The sequence below is a fragment of the Tenrec ecaudatus genome, chromosome X (genome assembly GCF_050624435.1).
Source record: "Tenrec ecaudatus isolate mTenEca1 chromosome X, mTenEca1.hap1, whole genome shotgun sequence".
NCBI lineage: Eukaryota > Metazoa > Chordata > Mammalia > Afrosoricida > Tenrecidae > Tenrec > Tenrec ecaudatus.
Window position 1 is genome coordinate 117,478,052 of NC_134548.1, and position 18,182 is coordinate 117,496,233.

The window sequence follows — 18,182 nt, forward strand, 5'->3', positions numbered from 1 at the left end:
AGGGGTGAAAAAAGTGGAATCAACATAGTAGAGGTGAAAAACCCTAACATATATTCCAGTGAGATGCTTACTATGTAAAACAGTTACATTAAAAACATACATGGGGGGGGGAGACACTAGAAAACTGAAAAAGTAATAGGACACATATCCACTTATCTTGTGCCTGAAGTTAATAATAATTTTCCTGCTTGTGCAAAATTAATTTTTGGTCTGTTCTTGTTTATTTAGCATGCATTTATAATTTGAGGCTATTAAATTATCTTTTTAAAATAAAAAAATAAATAAGTCATGCCAGGAGGGTGGGAGGGGCCTGCCAGAGAGAAACCACGAAGTGGGAAATACAGTTGCTTCATGTAAAACCACGAACAAGAAGGAGACAACAAACAAAAAGTAGCCATGGAACTACTAACGCAGAGCTATAATTGAAGTAACTTAAGTGACTCAAAGAACAAAAAGTAAAATAAATGCAGGCAGCATATTTTTTAGAAATGTTTATATAGAACATAAATCTGTTCTTATATTGGTGATGCTTTCAATGGTTCTACATACATGAGCTATGACATTCTTGATTCACCTGTCATTTGAATTTTTTAAGTTCTCAACTCTGCTAGAAGCAGTGAATGTTTACCCCCTACTACCATTACAATAACATAGTAAAAACCAGGGTCCGTGTTAACATTTTCTATGTCTTAACTAAAATCTATACATGATTATTGAAACTCACCAACAGCTTCTGCATTTACCACCCTATACTTATACTCGAGTCAATCAGTTTTTCTGGTTTCCCAGGTAATAATTAGGTACCTCCGTTCATCAGAAAACATCCTCAAGATTTCCTTTTATTTTTTTGGTTCCCATAATCAGGTCACAAACAAACTGGCGATTTGACCCTACCTGCTTAAAATTTAGAGTTCATAGGTATGCCTTGCTATCTAAGTATATTGTAAATACTGCCCAGGTGTTACAGGGTGTGCTGTTTTTGCTACTTTTATTTAGGGACTCAAGCGAAAAAGCTCTGCTGGTATGACCTTCACAGCCATCTGCTGAAAAATTTAAATTATATCAATTGGTTCAAATCCTATACTTTATGAATTTATACTATTAAGACTCCCAAATTTATACAGACTCAGTAAAATGCCTAAAATTATAGTTGTTCCACAGGAAAAAGTTGAGGTTATCTATTCTTGCTAAGACTTAGCCTGAAAAACCAAACAGGCAGTTCCATTCTGCTTTATAGGCTCCCTGTGAGTCACCATTAATACTCAGTTTTGAGTGAAGTTGTAAAACTACAATTCTAACCAAAACTTCTACAGATTATATTCTTTATAGACACTCATGGAAGTGATAATACTAATGGGAAAAGTATTCACAACAGAGAACTTCATTTTAAGCCAATTATTTTTCAGGGATCTATTCTATAAAGTACCAAACAATGTTTTAAGTTTTAATTTAATTCAAAGTTTGAGAAACTCACACAAGTCCGTTATGTATTTAGTGGGGTAGCAAAATGATAGCCATAAATTTATTCATCAGATTCAAAGGTGAAAAGAACTAAAAACCCTCTCTAATTTAATGGCTTTTTCAATTATAAAACATACCTTACTAAACAAGTTAAAGGAAAATGACCAAAAATGACTTTGGAAATTGAAAAAAAAAACAATCATTCACTAGATTAATTTTCAGTGCATGCTTACAGATAGGAAATGAGGATTCCAAAGTATGCCAAGTAACCTACCTGGCCTGCCTTGGGTTGGTGGAGATACAAATAAAGGCTGGGAGGAAGCTGAAGTGGTAACACTAGCTGGGTTAGCTGCTGCTGCGCAGTTATTTATGACCGAAGCTGGACCATTATTGGCACTGGAAGCTGCAACTGCTACAGAATTGACGATCACCTGTAAGTGTGAAGAAAGTGTAAAACTCTTTAAGTTTGGTTTCTCAAACAATAGAAGTATTTCTTCTCCGAGAGAGAGCATTTTGTTTCTCTAACTAAAATATTGGGAAAGTCAACCTTTTGTGTAAAGCCTATATAGAAAGGATGTTTGCTCATTGAGAACTTTACTTTTTAAATTTATTTAGTGCTTAATGATTAGCCTATTAATGTGCTTTATAATTTGACTTTAAAATTATATACAGGGCAAAGGCTTTCTCCTCCACAACCCATCCTCCATCTAACAAGAGCCCACATTCTACAAACAAGCATCCTCTGTACTTCCGGCAGCTGCTTCCATTTGTTATATATTCACTCTTATGTGCCTATAGGATTTGCCATACACACTTATAAAAAATAGAAAAGGTTTAGGTTTTTATTTTGCATTTGATGAGACTACAATTTGTTATTCTCATTTAGCTACAACTTCAATAGAGGGCTGTACAGAGAGAGATGTTCAATAGTAAGATTCGTTTTCTTAAAGTCATTGACATCCCTGGCAGTCTCCATTGCCTTACCATCCGCTACAATGTAGCTGTTATCTCTTCCGGTCCTCTCAAACTACATGCATAACCACCAGTGACCTTCATAACACAAGTCACAGAGGACTATTAATCCTAATGTTTCTTTGCCTCTGGTCAACAACTGACACTTCACTTCTTCCTGAAATCAATTTTTCTCTGGGGGAATTCTCAAAATATTCTACAGAGCTGACTTTTCTCTCTCCTTGGCTGTGCCTTCGCTACCCTGTTTTCTAAAATTTGGTGATCTACATGTAGTAGTTTAGATGCTCATCAATCTCTTCTTAGGATTTTCTTACTCATATGACCTGAGGTGACTTTTTTGTACCAAATCTCCACTCTATGAGACCTTTAAATCCTGCTTTCAACCAATGGTAATTGACAAAAAAAGTGGAAATGTCTGTTATACAAGTGTCCAATCAATTTGCTGAGTGAAATGATCAATCATTGTGTTTGGCACCATATGAAAGAAACAAACAGCTGTTTTGAAGTATGATGATGGACAAAGAGTAACACATGAAAATTCATTTTCCCTGGTTCAAATCTTTTCAACAGACTACACACTATTACTATGAAGATTACCTTCTGAGGGTAGTTGTATGAGGTAGCTGTGTCTCGAGGTGACATAGAACATGGTCTTCCATCCTGAAGAGACTTTAATGAATGTGGATACATAATTAAATCAGGAGAAATCAAACAACCAGATAATAAATCAATAAAAGGCGTTTTGTTTCAATATTTTCTAAAAGCAAATGAAAGTAGTTTGTCTTGAAAGCATTAAAATGTGAAAGTGACTACTAACAGTAAGGTGTCTCTTCTCCGGCTCCTGATGTAGTGACTGCTCTACCACAGTAAAGCCTACAAAACCTGGAAACTGTGCAGTCAAAAGCTTTTAGAGAAGCAAAAGAGAAGGAAAATAGCAAACTTAAATATGTCCCATTAACCAAGAGATATAAAAGTGAAGCAGCTGTACTGTCAAAGGAATAAAATTGGCAAGACCCGACAAGAGTTTCATAAAGTTTCAGAGAGCACTAAAGGTTTCCTGAAGCACATCCAAATCTACTCTTAACATAGATACTACAATGTAACTGAGGGCTATGCTTTGAACGCCTTCTCAGTGACTTTCGATATCTAGAAACCTTCAGAATCAGTAGGACCAGTATAGTTTTGCTAAAAGAATGTATTCCATTCAAAAAGACAGCTTGGGACATGGATGGTTAAATGGTTGTTCAGCTGCCTGTTATCCATGATATACCCTGACTGGACAAACAGGATATAGAGAATATGGTGGAAACCAAATATCATTCCTCTCTGGTTCATGATTTTGTCTTTGTGGAACTAAAATTTATTTTGAAAGGCTTAGACTTATGCAGGACAGATTCTCATTGCAGCAAAAATTCTTAGCAGCAGAAACTGGTAATGTTTCTAAGAACACAGAAGGAATGAGAGAATAATTACGGGGAACAGCAAGAGGAACAAAACTGTAATAAAGATGAGCCTCACTCAACATACACACTTCAAGTTTATATTCAAATACAAGCAAAATACTTATGTAAAAGGAAACATTTCCCTGGATGAGAATGTCCAAGTGTGAATGCTAAATGAGAGAAATGAGAAAGTCAATGAATATAGCAAATCTAAGTAGTATTATCTATAAAAGTTTGTTGTTAATAGCTATTGGCACATAGAGCTAGTAGGAATCAAACAGAGAAGAATAATTAACTAGTCATACATCCAAAGAAAGCATGAGTCAGTATCCAGCTGAGATAAAACGACCCTTGGAGCCCCGTCTCTTACGAGTAAGAAGCAGGCTCTGAAAGTGCGACAGATTTTATGTCAACTTGAAGCTATGTGAAGTGTAGGGTTGGAGTCCAACCTGCCAATCAGGTCACATAGCCTAATGATACTTCCTTGGGGGGGCGGGGACAGGTACCCTTTTCTATTGAAACACAGTAAGGAACTTCTGCTTCCTCTCACTTCAAGTTCATCCTTGCTGGACTGTTTGCCCTGGGGTCAGTCCACTGTGGGATCTGACCATGAGAGCAAACCTTTGAGCTGTGGGAACCCTGCTGTGTTCCCACAGATCATGGATCCACCTGACTATTCACCCACTGGCCTGTGATCTTCCTGCATCCCACTTCACCTTTCTGCATCTGCAACCTGTAGCTACGTGGGCCTAAAGAGGATTCTAGCTAATATCGGAAGCATGGGCTTGAGTTTGACTGGGTTGTGATGCTTTCTTAATATAAAATTGTTTGTTGATAGAAAGCTCTTTCTGATACATGTACAAGTGCCACTGGTTTTATTTCTCGAGTCAACTCAGCCTAACACAGAAAGTTACTCCAAATAATGGACAAGGAAGAAAAGGCCTTGGAGTAATCAAGTGTCCCAGGAAATGAACTAAGAAGCCTTCCAAAGAAATGAATTCAAGTCTAACCCAGGAGGAGCAGATCCTATTGCTTAGGTTGGTGTCCATCACAATGTCTGCCTCATCATCCCGGATTTTGATAGAGGCCAGTTACTGTGATCCTCCCATTTTCCTGCTTTCTGAGTAAACATTGTCTTTTAACAAAATTAAAAAATCCCTGTGTAGAAGAAAAACCACTTATATGGGTTGAGGTACAGGCAAGTGGACAGGGAGCTGGCCAAATCCAAGAATGTACACGTCATTCCAACACAATGAAGGGAAAAGGGGTGAAGAGGGAGATGATGGCACTCAGGGGATCAGGGTACTAGTCCACCCAGGGGGAGGATATTGTTTAGGTTTCCACAGAAATGGGAATGTGAGTACAAACCCACCATAGTGCGCCAAGCCTTGAGAGCAACATAACCACACGGAGCAACTCATGAACAGAGAGAGCTACAAGGCCGGCCCAAGTCAGAGCCAAACTGACCCCCTCCCTAGACATATGTGCTACAGAGAAAAACACTAAACATACAGGTTTTGGAGAGATCTGCCACGCTCACACAGAAACAAACCAAGAAAGAAGAGTGAGGGACTAGACCCCATACAGGCACACCAAGCCCTGAGGACTACGTCCCTGCACGGTGCTGCTAAGGCACAGAGGGGACTGTGGGAACAACAGCTCAATACATGATGTCCCCTTGCTGGAGCATACCGCAACAGAGAACAATACTGAGGACCCATGATGGGGAGTGAGTCTAGTCTGATCCCCCCACAGTGGGGCAACCCAAGACAGGAACATAACAGACCAGCGACTGGAGAAAAAAACAAAGCCACAAAGCTCCTGAGAACTCCCAAAAATAGACTTCAGGCTAGGAGGGGCAGTTCCCATAATCCCCCAGGCCCAGAGGGGAGAAAGGCATGGGAAACAAATCCGAAGAGAAAGTAACAGGACCAATGGCTCTGGAGGAACTTGTGGGGAGGAGGAAGTGAGGTAAGGGAGTGTCGAGCAAACTGAAGAGATAGGGGAATAAATAGGGAATTAAAAGCAACAACAGGAGGATATAGAGATCCTGGGGGTGGGGGTGGTATATTGGAGCAACAGCATTCTAGCTGAAAGGAATTACTAAGATTCAGAAAAAGGATGAGTGTGATGCTGGGGCAAGAGGAAGGGACAAGGAAACAGAGGAAAGGTCTAAGTAACAATGCTATGGGAAGAGGTGTGTACGTATGTAAATCTATGAATTCATAAAAATAGAGGTATTGGCTTATGAACATATATGGCAATACATTGAGGAATTACATAGGACTTTGGGCCTCTGATGAAGCCCTCCCTCAATGCAAGAACACTTTGTTTTAACAACCTGGCATTCTGTGATGCTCCCTCCCTCTCCTAACACAATTGCTGAAGACAAAATGGGTGCATAAGCAAAAGTGGCTAAGAAAGCTGATGGTCCCTGGCTTTCAAAAGATATAGCGTCTGGAGTCGTAAAGGCTTGAAGTTAAACAAGCGGTCAGCAAGCAGAGAAGCAACAAATCCTCATGGAAGAAGCATTCTACAGCCAATGCCATCATGAGGTATTGATGGGATCAGGTAATAGGCATCAGAAGACCCAAAATAAAACACAAAAAACCAGGTTGTTGACAACGAGGGATGTTGGAGCAGAGACCCAAAGCCCATCTGTAGACAATGGGACATCCCCTCACAGAGGGTCTTAAGAGATGAGTCAACCAGGGCTCAGCATAGCACCAATGAAATACACAATATTCCTCTGGTTCCTTGAGGCTTCCTCAGCCCCCACTACCATGACCCCAGTCCTGCCTTTCAGTTCTGGCTAGACCAGAGCATGTACACTGGGGTATAGAAAATGATGAAGGCAACATATGTATAAATATGCTTGCTACAATTGATTGCTATAAGAGCCCTCAATAAAATGATCTTAACAATCCCGGTTCCACTACTATTAATCGGGAAGTAGGGAGGATAGAGTCGTCATATTATCTAAGTATTTAGATGAAAGGAAGCCAATTGGTCTGGAAACCAACAGAGGGTACCATGTTACCTGGGCATTGTTTGGTTATACTGAAGAAGACTTTTGGACTATATGGAACAAATTCTAACTTAGATTCTTAGGAAGGATCTGCTCTAGGCAATGAAATTTAAGTGACATTCATCATCATTCTGGATAGAAGCTTTAAAGCCAATGCACCATTCATCACTTTCATTCCTGCTTTGGCAATCATGGATGAAGCTCTCTTCAGCCTAAATCCCCGAGAAGAGTCCTCCAACATTTTTTCCACTGGACACGTAGTATTATGTACACAGTAAGCTTTTGTTATATTAAGTGGCTCAGATTGAGGGGCTTTGACACGAAAGTCCTAACAAAAATCTTCTAAAAGGTCATCACTGCCAATATCAGAATCTTTTCTTATACCTATACATATCAGAAGTATCTCTAGATAAGTTTCAGAACAAGATGATCTTGGAAAAAACATTTTTGTGACTCATTTCTTTCTATATAAAAATGCTGATCTGCATATAAACCCCCCACCCCTCCCTGCGGTCGGACAACAGAAAAGTGGGTGAAGGGTGACATCGGACAGTGTAAGACATGAAAAATAATAATTTATAAATTATCAAGGGTTCTTGAGGGAGGGAGGGGAAAATGAGGAGCTAGTAACAAGGACTCAAGTAGAAAGAAAATGCTTTGAGAATGATGAGGGCAACAAATGTATAAATGTGTTTGACACAATGGATGGATGTATGGATTGTGCTAAGAGTTGTACGAGCCCCAATAAAATGATTTAAAAACAAAACATGATGATACTAATTTCTGAGTTGTACAAGCCCCCGATAAAATGATTTTTAAAAACTGCTGACACTAACATCATGAATAGTGTTTTGATTTCATTTCAATATTTAGATATATACTTCTGAGAACAGCGTCATAGTACATGGTCGGAGTAGTATTTGCTATTATTATCATATACATACCAAGTTTGCTGTAGATTCAGTTGCGCTATAAACACTTGGAGTTTCATAGTCTGGTGCTAGAAAATATAATCAAAATAAAGTGCCACAATTATTTTATAGTTTGAAATTGCATAAATAATGATGGATGTCAGGTTCTATTTAGATCTCACTGACCTGAAGGATAAGTATATTCTTCATGGTATCCAACTAGGAAAAAAAGAAGGAAGAGAACTTCGTTTACGTAAGGTTTTCCAGCTCAGTAGAGAGGAAATGGCTAGCACCTGCTTTATCTCAGGCTTAATGGCTCCATATTCCAACTAAAATGCATACATCCTTGGAACTGGTGCTGGAGGTGTAAATGCTCACATATGAATCCTGATTATGTGACTTTAGGCAGGTTACTTAATCTTTCTACAATGTATTCACTGTAAAATGGGGCTAATGGTTCCTGGCTCACAGGGATTTTTGAAGAGGATTAAACAAGGTAATCTATGTGAAAAGCACTTTGAACAGAACCTGACACATAGTAAATACTCAAGTGCTGGCCATCATATAGTTTCAGCGTAACGCTCAGGTGTATAGGAGGACATTGAAAGTGCGGGTTACACCTCATTCTGTTTCCGGTTAAGTAGAGCATTTAAAAAAATGTTTGTCCTCAGAGGATGGTTCAGTAGACTGCAACTTTGCTTAATGACTGAAATGGAGATAAAGTCAATCCTCAATTGGACAATTTTCCATGAAATAAAACCCTACAGGTCAAAATTTAATTCAGAAGCACACAGCCTTCAATCGCACACGGATGCAACCCCTCCAGACAATAGAGTTTAAAGTGATTTAAAAAAAGATGTGGTTACTTCAAATTTTCCAGTCCTGATAAGCAGCACATCTGAAGCTCACCACAGTGTTAAAGGGCAAAGACAAGAGTCATGCTAAATAAAAGAACAGAGAATAAGTTCCCTGAGCACATGTATGTACATGCATATATAAAGTCTTCACAGAGCATTCTTATGCTAGAATCTTCTATCCTCATTAAGCTCAAATAAATAACTAGGAGCAACTGGTAGTCTTCAACTGCTCACCTCGCCATTAGCAGCTCAATGACCACAAAAGTCAAAATATCTTGCCTCCTCTTAAAGGATTCAATTCTTTCACAATTGTTTCACCATTTCAGTTTGCGTGTATTATTTTATCGCACAGTGGAGAAACAAATACACATGTATCCCATGGTGGAAGTCAATACAACTGCCAAGGGCATATATGTGTTTCAGAGTCAAAGTAGGTTCAAAGTTGATCTCTGCCAGTCATAAAGGAACATCTTTTATCATTCTCCTTTTAGGAAAGGGACAAAATAGGAAAATCAACAGCAATAGAAAGTATAGTGCTAGCTGCCTATGAATGACTGGGGCAAGGACCAAGGAGATGGGCTGTGAGGAAACGGGGAGTGACTGCTAATTGGTATGGGTTTGGTTTTTTTTGGTGGCATGATTAGACTATTCTAAAACTGACTGTGGTAATAATTGCAGAACACTGCAAAAACACTGAAAATCACTGATTTGTACATTTTAAATGGGTGAACTGTATTATATCACAATGAAACTATTATTAATATTTGCAATTTCTGCCACTAACCAAGGGTATGCCCTTCGAAAATGAACCTCCATTTCTTCATAGGAAGGGGTCTCAAAAAGTTTGGAGTAAAATGGAATTCAAAGGTATTTAATTAAAAGGAATTTTTGAAGCCCCCTTGTATATAAAAGGCATACCACCCCCAAGTATAAGGCATACCACCCCACAGCACAATCCTTAGAGCTACACTGAACAATAATCTAAATTATAAACATATGTACTCAGTTTAGGAGCTGGCACATAAAATTCAATAACCAGAAACATGTATTTATAGATCAAGTAGATTTCTTTGGGCAATGAACTTATTTTTATAGCAGTACTATAAAGTAATAGCCAGTCTTATAAAAAATCTAACATGCACATGGTGAAGACAACTGGTTGTGCAGTGGTTAAGCACTTGACTGCTGACTGAAAGGTCATCTGCTCTGTGGACTAAAGATATAGCAATATGCTTTGAAAAAGATGACAACCTTGGAAAACTGCCAGGTTTACTCTCCAGCTTTGGTGATCTTTCAGGTAAGCATAGGCTATAATATTAACGGGAGCAGATCTCCAAATCTTTTCTCCAGTGGAGCAGCTGATAAGTTTGAACCACTGCCCTTTCAAATAGCAGACTAGCACTTCTCCATTGTACTACCAGAGCTCCTTAAAGACCTACATCTCACTGCCACCGAACCAATTCTAACTCACAGCAACTTTATAAGGCAAGGTTCATAACAACCATACAGGACAAGAGAGATCTGCCCCCGTGGATTTCTGAGACTGCTAACTCTTTAAGGGAGCTAGTGGCCTACACCAAAATACAAGCCTAACCTGAAATTTCAAGACATCTTCAAAAATATAGCAAGCACTAAGAGAAGAACTTTTTTTCAAAACAAGCTACCTGAACAAAGTGAGAACCCCAAATCAAGTCTTTGATCTATTTCACAATCCTGATATACACAATCCTAATGCCACAAGAATCACCTTTAAGAAGTTATTTATAATTGACTCACCATTGTCACTCTGGCCATCACCCTCCTCTGCATTCAAGGTTTGTTTGTCTGTCCTAGGTCCCTGCCTTGCCATACAGTATCCTGAACTAGCAGGTACCATTGTAGAGGGGCTTCCATGATTCTGTATCCAAGAGACAAGCATAGGCATGAGTATACTCCAAACTCACTGACTGCCATCAAGTTAATTCTGATTCATAGTGACCCTCACTTGCAGATCTTATGGGTTGCTGAGGGTGTGAATCTTTACAGGAGCTGAAAGACTTACTTTTCTCCTGAGGGGTGACTGGTAGGTTTACTGACCTTGAGGTTAGCAGATAAACTTACACTACTGACCTTGAGGTTAGCAGATAAACAGGTGACTGCCTACCTCACCAGGGTTCCTTTACATGAGGCATGGTCAGAAAAAAAAAGCTAGAGAGGTATTTTGAAATCTAGTTAGTTAAATCAGTGACAAAAAATATATACTACTGTTTAAAGAGAATTGTATAAGTTTACATAGCATGTATGGCATACTTTAAATAGTATATGTGTTTTAAATTCTAAATAGATGTATTATCAAGAAAACCGAAAATATTCATCCACACTATATAAGAGCCTGAGTGGTACAAACGGTTTGCACTTGACCACAAACTGAAAGATTGGTGCTTCAAAAACACTCAGTGCTAACACAGAGGAGTGGGCAGGTGATCTGCTTCTGTAAAGTCTACAGTCGAGAAAATGCTTCGAAGCAGTTCTACTCTAACACATGGAGATGACATGAGTTGGATACAACTCAACAGCAAAGGGCTGATCTACCTTCATCCCATTAACTTAAAAACAACTTATTTTCTCCTATCTGTGAAAGGTAAAAGTGAAAACTCAGGCTGGGGGTGGGAGCTGGGAGGTAGGGAGGGTGTAGGAGAGCCATGGATAAAATTTATCTACATTGCCTTTTCTTGAAAAACTTTTTTTTTCAAGTACAAAGCGTTTTAACTTTGAACCACTTACAGCTAAAACTGGATAAGCAGCCTGGTCTCCCTCAACTGCATAGAAAGTGACAGTTTCTTCCAAGCCCCTGGGCATCTGTCCATTCTGTGGGGCAAAGCCATATTGGCATTCCTTATTCATATTATGCATCTGGCGATGGCTTCGTCTAAAAGAACTGAGGTTATTTGTCGAATGAAGAGAGGGAGAGGGAAAATAATTAAAGATGAAAATAACTTGTTTTGAATCATTAAATCACAGTTCAAACATCACCAAATTAATTGACTCATCTCTTAAACATGACTTAGCATAACTCTGACTTCACTTACCGAGATCTGTAAGAGAAGTTATCGTAGTTTTGGCAACATCTTTTACCTGGGCCAGGGTAGAAACCAACCTTAGGACTCATCATGTTGTGTCTGTTTATAAAGCGAGATGAATCCCTAAGAATAAAGGGAAAACAAAAACTCTTAGCTCACTTAGTGCCTGAGTACTCAGTGTCTGTAAATATCACTGGAAAACTTAAAAAAAATTTCCAGAGACATGACTAAAAGCAAGAACACTGTTATACCCAATATTAGCATCAGGCACATTCATTATTAATGGATACACAGCCACATACCACGTGAGTATTCATACTGGAGAACATTTTATGTTCTAGTGCCTCTTCACCTTCTTCATAGTTATCTAGCTAAGACTCTTCCAAAGTTAGCATTAGCTCTCCCTGGGCATGCTGAATAATCCAAAAACCAAAACCAGACTCATTGCCATCAAGTCAATGCTGACTTATAGAGCCCCCTCCCCCCATGGATATCTGAGACTGTGTATGAGAGTAAAAAGTCCCTTCTTTCTCCCATGGGGCTGCTGGTGATTTCATAAAGACCAGATAGATCACAGTCAACATAAGTACTATACCACCTGGGTGGAGGGGGAATGGAAAAGCAGTGCCTATTTTTTATCCTGGATTATGGGCGACATAGTATAAGTTTTAATTGCCAGGGGTGGTGGAGTGGTGGTGAATGGTACTTAGTACATTTTTTCTTCTGGAAAGGGGTGGTAGGGCAATGGTTTCAATCATAAGTACAATTGTGAGGACGACACAGGACCTGGCAGTGTTTCTTTGTTGTACATTCAGTGGCTATGAATTGGAACTAACATGCCAGCATCTAACAACACAAGCCAGAACCTATATTCTAGATTGAGAATAACAAGGAGCCCTCGTGGAACTGTGAGTTAGATATTGTTGCTGCTAAGAACAAGGCCAGAGATTCAAATCCACCAGCAGCTCCACCGGAGAATGAGGCTATCAGCTCTAATAGATTTAAAGTCTTAAAACCCTAAAGAGCCATTCCACTGTATTCTGTTATAGGGTTGCTGAGAATAGGAATTGACTTGATGTCAATGGGGAGTTATGAGAATACAAATATCAATAAATTCATGAACTAAAAATTTTGGAATTTTAGTATGGGTTCCATCCTCACTGATCCCTTTAGGCAGAGGTTCAAATGGAAATATAAGCAATTAAAATAATTGATTTGACTGTGAGTCTCAATTATTTCTAAAATCCAAACAGAGATGTGATCAGGAGGGTCAGTTAAGTCTTACCTGGGCATTCCATATCCTCGACCTTGTCTTTGAGATGAATGTTGAGTACGAAAATGTTCATTAGACATAAAGTTACCAGCTGTCTGTGAGTAGTGCAATGGAGAGTCATGCCCACAATGCATATTGTGTGGCAACCTGGGTGGGAAAAGAGGTTCTCCCTTACTGCATGCCATAGCCATGTAAACCTCTTTGCCTCTAACTTTCTTAAACATCTTCTTCCGTTGCTTCATGTCCATCTCTGACATAGCTTTCAGGCAAAAAAAAGGAAAGTCATAAATAAGCTTCACAACCAAAGTAAAAATGTCCAATACCAACCCCCCGCTCCCCAAATTGTCTCAAACTCTCATATGTTCCCTCTTAGGAATAAATACGAGGTGGCTGGAAAAAAGCTCATAGAAAATAGAATTCAGTAACAGAAACTTTTTGAAGCCCCCTCATACGTCAAACGCATTTTTGACTTTATTTTTAAAAAAAGGATGTTACTGAATCTTCCATATGGAAGGGAAACACCAGTTGGTAATTGCTATATAAATAGATAACACAGCACAAAGTGTCATCAAATTTTTAGTATAAAATCTTCTCCCGCTTTTATACAAAACCCCCTAGAAAAGCAATTCTCAACAAGGTCAGATTCCCCACTCTACCCCTGGAGACATTTGGCATTTCTGGAGACATTCTGGGTTGGGGGAAGGAGAGTGCGGTTTCTGAAATCTAGTGAGTAGAGAATACAAAATTGCCAATAAAAAAATTTAGAATTTTAATTCATACTAGATTTCCCACAATCCACAAGACAGCTTGCTCAACAAAGAATTATCCAGCCCCAAATATCTATCGAAGAACCCCAACTGTAACACCAGACTTATTTCATACCTTAAAAAAAGGTACTAAGGTGATTCCCTAAGTAAAAGGGACTTGCAAGAAGAGAAAATGCAGTAGTAACAACCTACAGCATACAAACCTATTTCTGGGACATAGCCCCCAGGCATTTTGGGGTAGCTTCTTCCTTTCCGACCAGACATAGCATTCCAGGATGGAACAGGTGTCACTTGAGTAACTGGCTTTAAGTTAGCCAGCGGAACAACATGCCTTAAAGTTAAAAGGTACCAACATGAAGTCTTTATAACACAAAATTAATTCTCCAGCACTATACATGCCCCGCCTAACCCTCGTTTCATTTAACAGTGTATTGCTTCTCTGTGAATCTATTGGCACTAAGCTTTCTTGTTTAGCTTTTCTTTTTTTCGGCTGAGAAAATTCACCTTTATTTTGTAGAGAGCTCTATACTTGCAGATGCTTGCAGCACATATCACTTTTCAGAAGAACTGCTTGGGTAGGCTCTACTTGTTCACAAATGTTTGCTGCCCTCCTTGCAAGATAACTTTATTTTTGAAGCCTATTGGCCATCAGGTTGGGTTGCATAACCCACTTCAGGCAATAAAATGTGAACACTTGCAGTAAGAACCAGTAGATGACCTGTGTAGGAGTCCTGGTGGCATAGTAGTTTATGAGTCGGGCTGCTAACCATAAAGACAGCAGTTCACAGAACCACCAGCTGGCTCTGAGAGACAAAGATGAGGCTTTCAAAGTCTTCTAAAGAGTTAGGCTCAGACGCCGGGAAGAATAAGGTAAGATAAAATAATTATTTATAAACTATTAAGAGAGCAGGGGGAAGGGGGGAGCGGGAAGGGAGCGGGAGGGGAAAAAAAGGAAACTGAGCTGATTCCAAGAACCCAAGTGGAAAGCAAATTTTGAGAATGACGAGTGCAACGAATGTATAAGGGTGCTTTGCTCAATTGATGTATGTATGGATTGTTATAAGAGCTGTATGAGCCCCAATAAAAAGATTTATTAATAAAAAGTTAGTCTCAGAAACCTCAGAAATCCATAGGAGCAGTTCTATTCTGTCCTATATCGTCACCGTGAGTCTAAATCTGTTCAATGGCAATGAATTTGTTTGTTTACATGGTCTTAAACAAAACTCATTGCCATGGTATGAATTCCAACTCTTATCCTGAACATTTAAAAAAAATAAAAACCTCTTTTTTGAGAATTAGATGAAGATTTATAGAGCAGATCATCAGTTTTTTCCAAGAACTCATCAAACCTACCAATGTCTTGCATTAATGTTTTTGCCACAATTCTTCTGGAGTTTCTGTAGTACTTCTAATTAGTTTTGGCTAGTGCTTACATTTTTTAAAAAATTTATAAAATTGTACTCAAATGTGACACTTCAGCATATACATACACAATCCAAGAACTGTCCCTTTAAAATTAACATCAGTACCAGATGTACCTGTCGTCCTCTTGTTACATCTAGTTCTCAATTTGATATTACACAAAGGCAGCAGGAACCAAATATTTCAGTAAGTGAGCCAATTATTATAGTCTTACTTTTCAGCCAATTCTTCAATAAATACTGTTAATGAATTGTTCTCATTCCCAACTTCCTGAATGTGGGCATTGTAATACTTTCCATCAGATTCCAGGCGAACCTAAGAACAAAGATAGAAATAATAAATATATCTATTCTCAAGACTATTGGCCAATCTGGTTTCTTCCCAACAACAGAACATCACTTTTCTTAATTGGAGTTCAGTGTCACATTTCAAAGTAGTTGAGAACAACACTGCCATCTTGGTTCAATGGAGGTAGCATATCTGAAACTGTATTGCCTCAAATCTAGCTGTATGGTCCTCTCTGTGGACTGGCTGCTCTAATTGGGGTCATCATCCTCAGGGCCTGGTGGGCCAGGATGTGCTCCACTTTCTCCTACTCCCCCTTCATCGTCTACCGTGTGCTCCAATGGGTTGGAAAGAGGGAACCAATTACAAAGATCTACATGTGACCTCCCTGGGGGATGGACAACAGAAAAGGGGGTGAAGGGAGACGTCAAACAGGGCAAGATATGACCAAATAATAATTTATAAATTATCAAGGGCTCATGAGGGAGGGGGAAGCGGAGAGGGAGGGGAAAAAAGGAGGACCTGATGCAAAAAGCTTAAGTGGAGAGCAAATGCTTTGAAAATGATGAGGGCAAAGAATGTACAGATGTGCTTTACACAATTGATGTATGTATGGATTGTGATAAGAGTTGTATGAACCCTTAATAAAATGCTAAAAAAAACATGTAGATATATTTATAGGTTCAGTATTGGGTAGCAGGTGGACATTGGGCCTCCTCATGTACACTTCCTCAATACAATAGCACCTTGCACAGCTAAACGGTCATTCCATGATACTCACCTTCCCGACATGATCACTGAAGACAGAGTGTGTATAAGCAAACGTGGTGAAGAAAGCTGATGGTGCCCGGCTATCAAAAAGATATAGCGTCTGGGGTCTTAAAGGCTTGAAGGCAAACAAGTGGCCATCTAGCTCGGAAGCAACAAAGCTCACAGAGAAGAAGCACACAGCCTAAGCGAATACAAGGTGTTGAACAGACCAGGCAGCAGACATCAAGGAACAAAAACCATCAATGTGTGATCACCTTCCTCACATAAACACTGAAGACGAATATGTGTATAAGCAAGTGTGGTGAAGAAGGCTGATGGTGCCCGGCTATTGAGAGCTATAGCATCCGGGGACTTAAAGGCTTAAAAGTAAACAAGCAGCCATCTAGCCCAGAAGCAACAAAGCCTACATGGAAGCAGCACACCAACATGTGTGATCATGAAGGGCAGAGGGGACCAGATTTGTAACAACAAAGGCAGGGGGGAAAAAATCACATCACTGTGAATGAGGGGGAGTGGATGATGGGGACCCAATGCCCATCTGTACACAGCTGGACATCCCTTGCAGAGGGGTAGTGGGGAGGAGATGAGTCACTCAGGGTTCTGAGTAGCAACAATGAAACTCAAAACCTTCCTCTAGTTCTTGAACGCTTCCCAATTATCATGATGCCAATTCAACCTTGCGAACCTGGTTAGACCAGAGGATGTACAGCGGTGCAGTAGGGATCTGGAAACACAGGGAATCTAGGACAGATGAACCCCTCAGGACCAGTGGTGGAAGTGGTGACACCGAAAGGGAAAAGGGTGTAGAAAGGGAGAGCCGATCTTGGGGATCTATGTGTAAACTCCTCTCTGGGGGATGGGCAATGGGAAGGTGGGTGAGGGGAGACACGGGGCAGTGTAAGATAAAATAATAATTTATAAACTATTAAGGGCGCAGGGGGGGGAGTGGAGGGGAGAGGGGAGGGGAAGGATAAAAAGGAAAACGAGCTCATTCCAGGAACCCAAGTGGAAGGCGAATTTTGAGAATGACGAGGGCAACGAATGTATAAGGGTGCTTTACTCAATTGATGTATGTGTGGATTGTGATGAGTTGTATGAGCCCCAATAAAAAGATTTATTAAATAAAAAAATCTAGCCATAAAATATTAAAATGCAGGAGGTGGTTTAAATGCAGGAGGGAAAAAATATATTAAAATGCAAATTTAATTATTTTCAAAAGGATGGTTTTCTAGCCTTTTCTTCTAAGTAATGACTAAAAACAATCTTGGGGAAAGAAATGACTGATTCTTTAAAGAAGAAACTCACCTGACACTTGTCTCCCAAATAATACTGTTTTCCAGCATATTCCATGAAATCAGATTTTTGAAGTTCTAGTAAAAAGAAATTAAGATTCAAGCTCAAATGAATTGGTTAATTCCTTATTTTACATCATTTAACTTCTTAGTTTACTTTTATCACAATGCTCTTGATATCACTACCATTACATGCTACAATGGGGAGGGTTCCACAAAAGGCCACTCTGATTACATTCTCAGCAGGGTCTTTTTATGGTTCATATAAGCACAACTGGGTAAGAATTAAAAAGTTGGAAACCTTTCAAGTGGTCAGACATCCAAACCAAACCCCCTGTTGTCAAGTCAAACAATTCTAAAGAACTGAGAAGAACAGGGCCATGGGGCTTCCAGGGCTGTAAATCTTTAGTGTGGTCCTTCACCTCTTTCTCCCTCTGAGCTGCTGGTGGGCTTAAAGTGCCAACCTTCAATTGCCAACAAAGCATTTAACCATTGTGCCACCAGAGTGTCATAGGTCAAACAATAAGGTAAAACTTCAGTTTCCTCAAAGCAACCTATTCTTTTTGACAAGTTAATGCTATATACAAGAGCTTAACTTCTCGCTGCTTACTGTATCTTGATTACTCTATATTCAAGGGATTG

At 39.5% G+C, this 18,182-nt stretch overlaps 1 protein-coding gene across 3 annotated transcripts in view; it reads right to left on the reverse strand.

The window, feature by feature from the left end:
• The window catches only part of ALG13 (ALG13 UDP-N-acetylglucosaminyltransferase subunit), a 70,928-nt gene that overhangs the window by 14,084 nt on the left and 38,662 nt on the right, over nucleotides 1-18,182 (reverse strand). For 2 of the 3 annotated variants that reach the window (XM_075538954.1, XM_075538952.1), the window contains 11 exons: nucleotides 17,554-17,618; nucleotides 15,407-15,507; nucleotides 13,974-14,101; nucleotides 13,016-13,262; nucleotides 11,740-11,853; nucleotides 11,435-11,588; nucleotides 10,448-10,568; nucleotides 8,001-8,033; nucleotides 7,848-7,903; nucleotides 3,031-3,102; nucleotides 1,736-1,892 (listed from right to left, as the gene is read on the reverse strand). In XM_075538954.1, the coding sequence (XP_075395069.1) occupies nucleotides 1,736-1,892; nucleotides 3,031-3,102; nucleotides 7,848-7,903; nucleotides 8,001-8,033; nucleotides 10,448-10,568; nucleotides 11,435-11,588; nucleotides 11,740-11,853; nucleotides 13,016-13,262; nucleotides 13,974-14,101; nucleotides 15,407-15,507; nucleotides 17,554-17,618 (1,248 nt within the window). The remainder of the gene's footprint in view (nucleotides 1-1,735; nucleotides 1,893-3,030; nucleotides 3,103-7,847; nucleotides 7,904-8,000; nucleotides 8,034-10,447; nucleotides 10,569-11,434; nucleotides 11,589-11,739; nucleotides 11,854-13,015; nucleotides 13,263-13,973; nucleotides 14,102-15,406; nucleotides 15,508-17,553; nucleotides 17,619-18,182) is intronic. The other variant, XM_075538953.1, reaches the window with a different exon arrangement.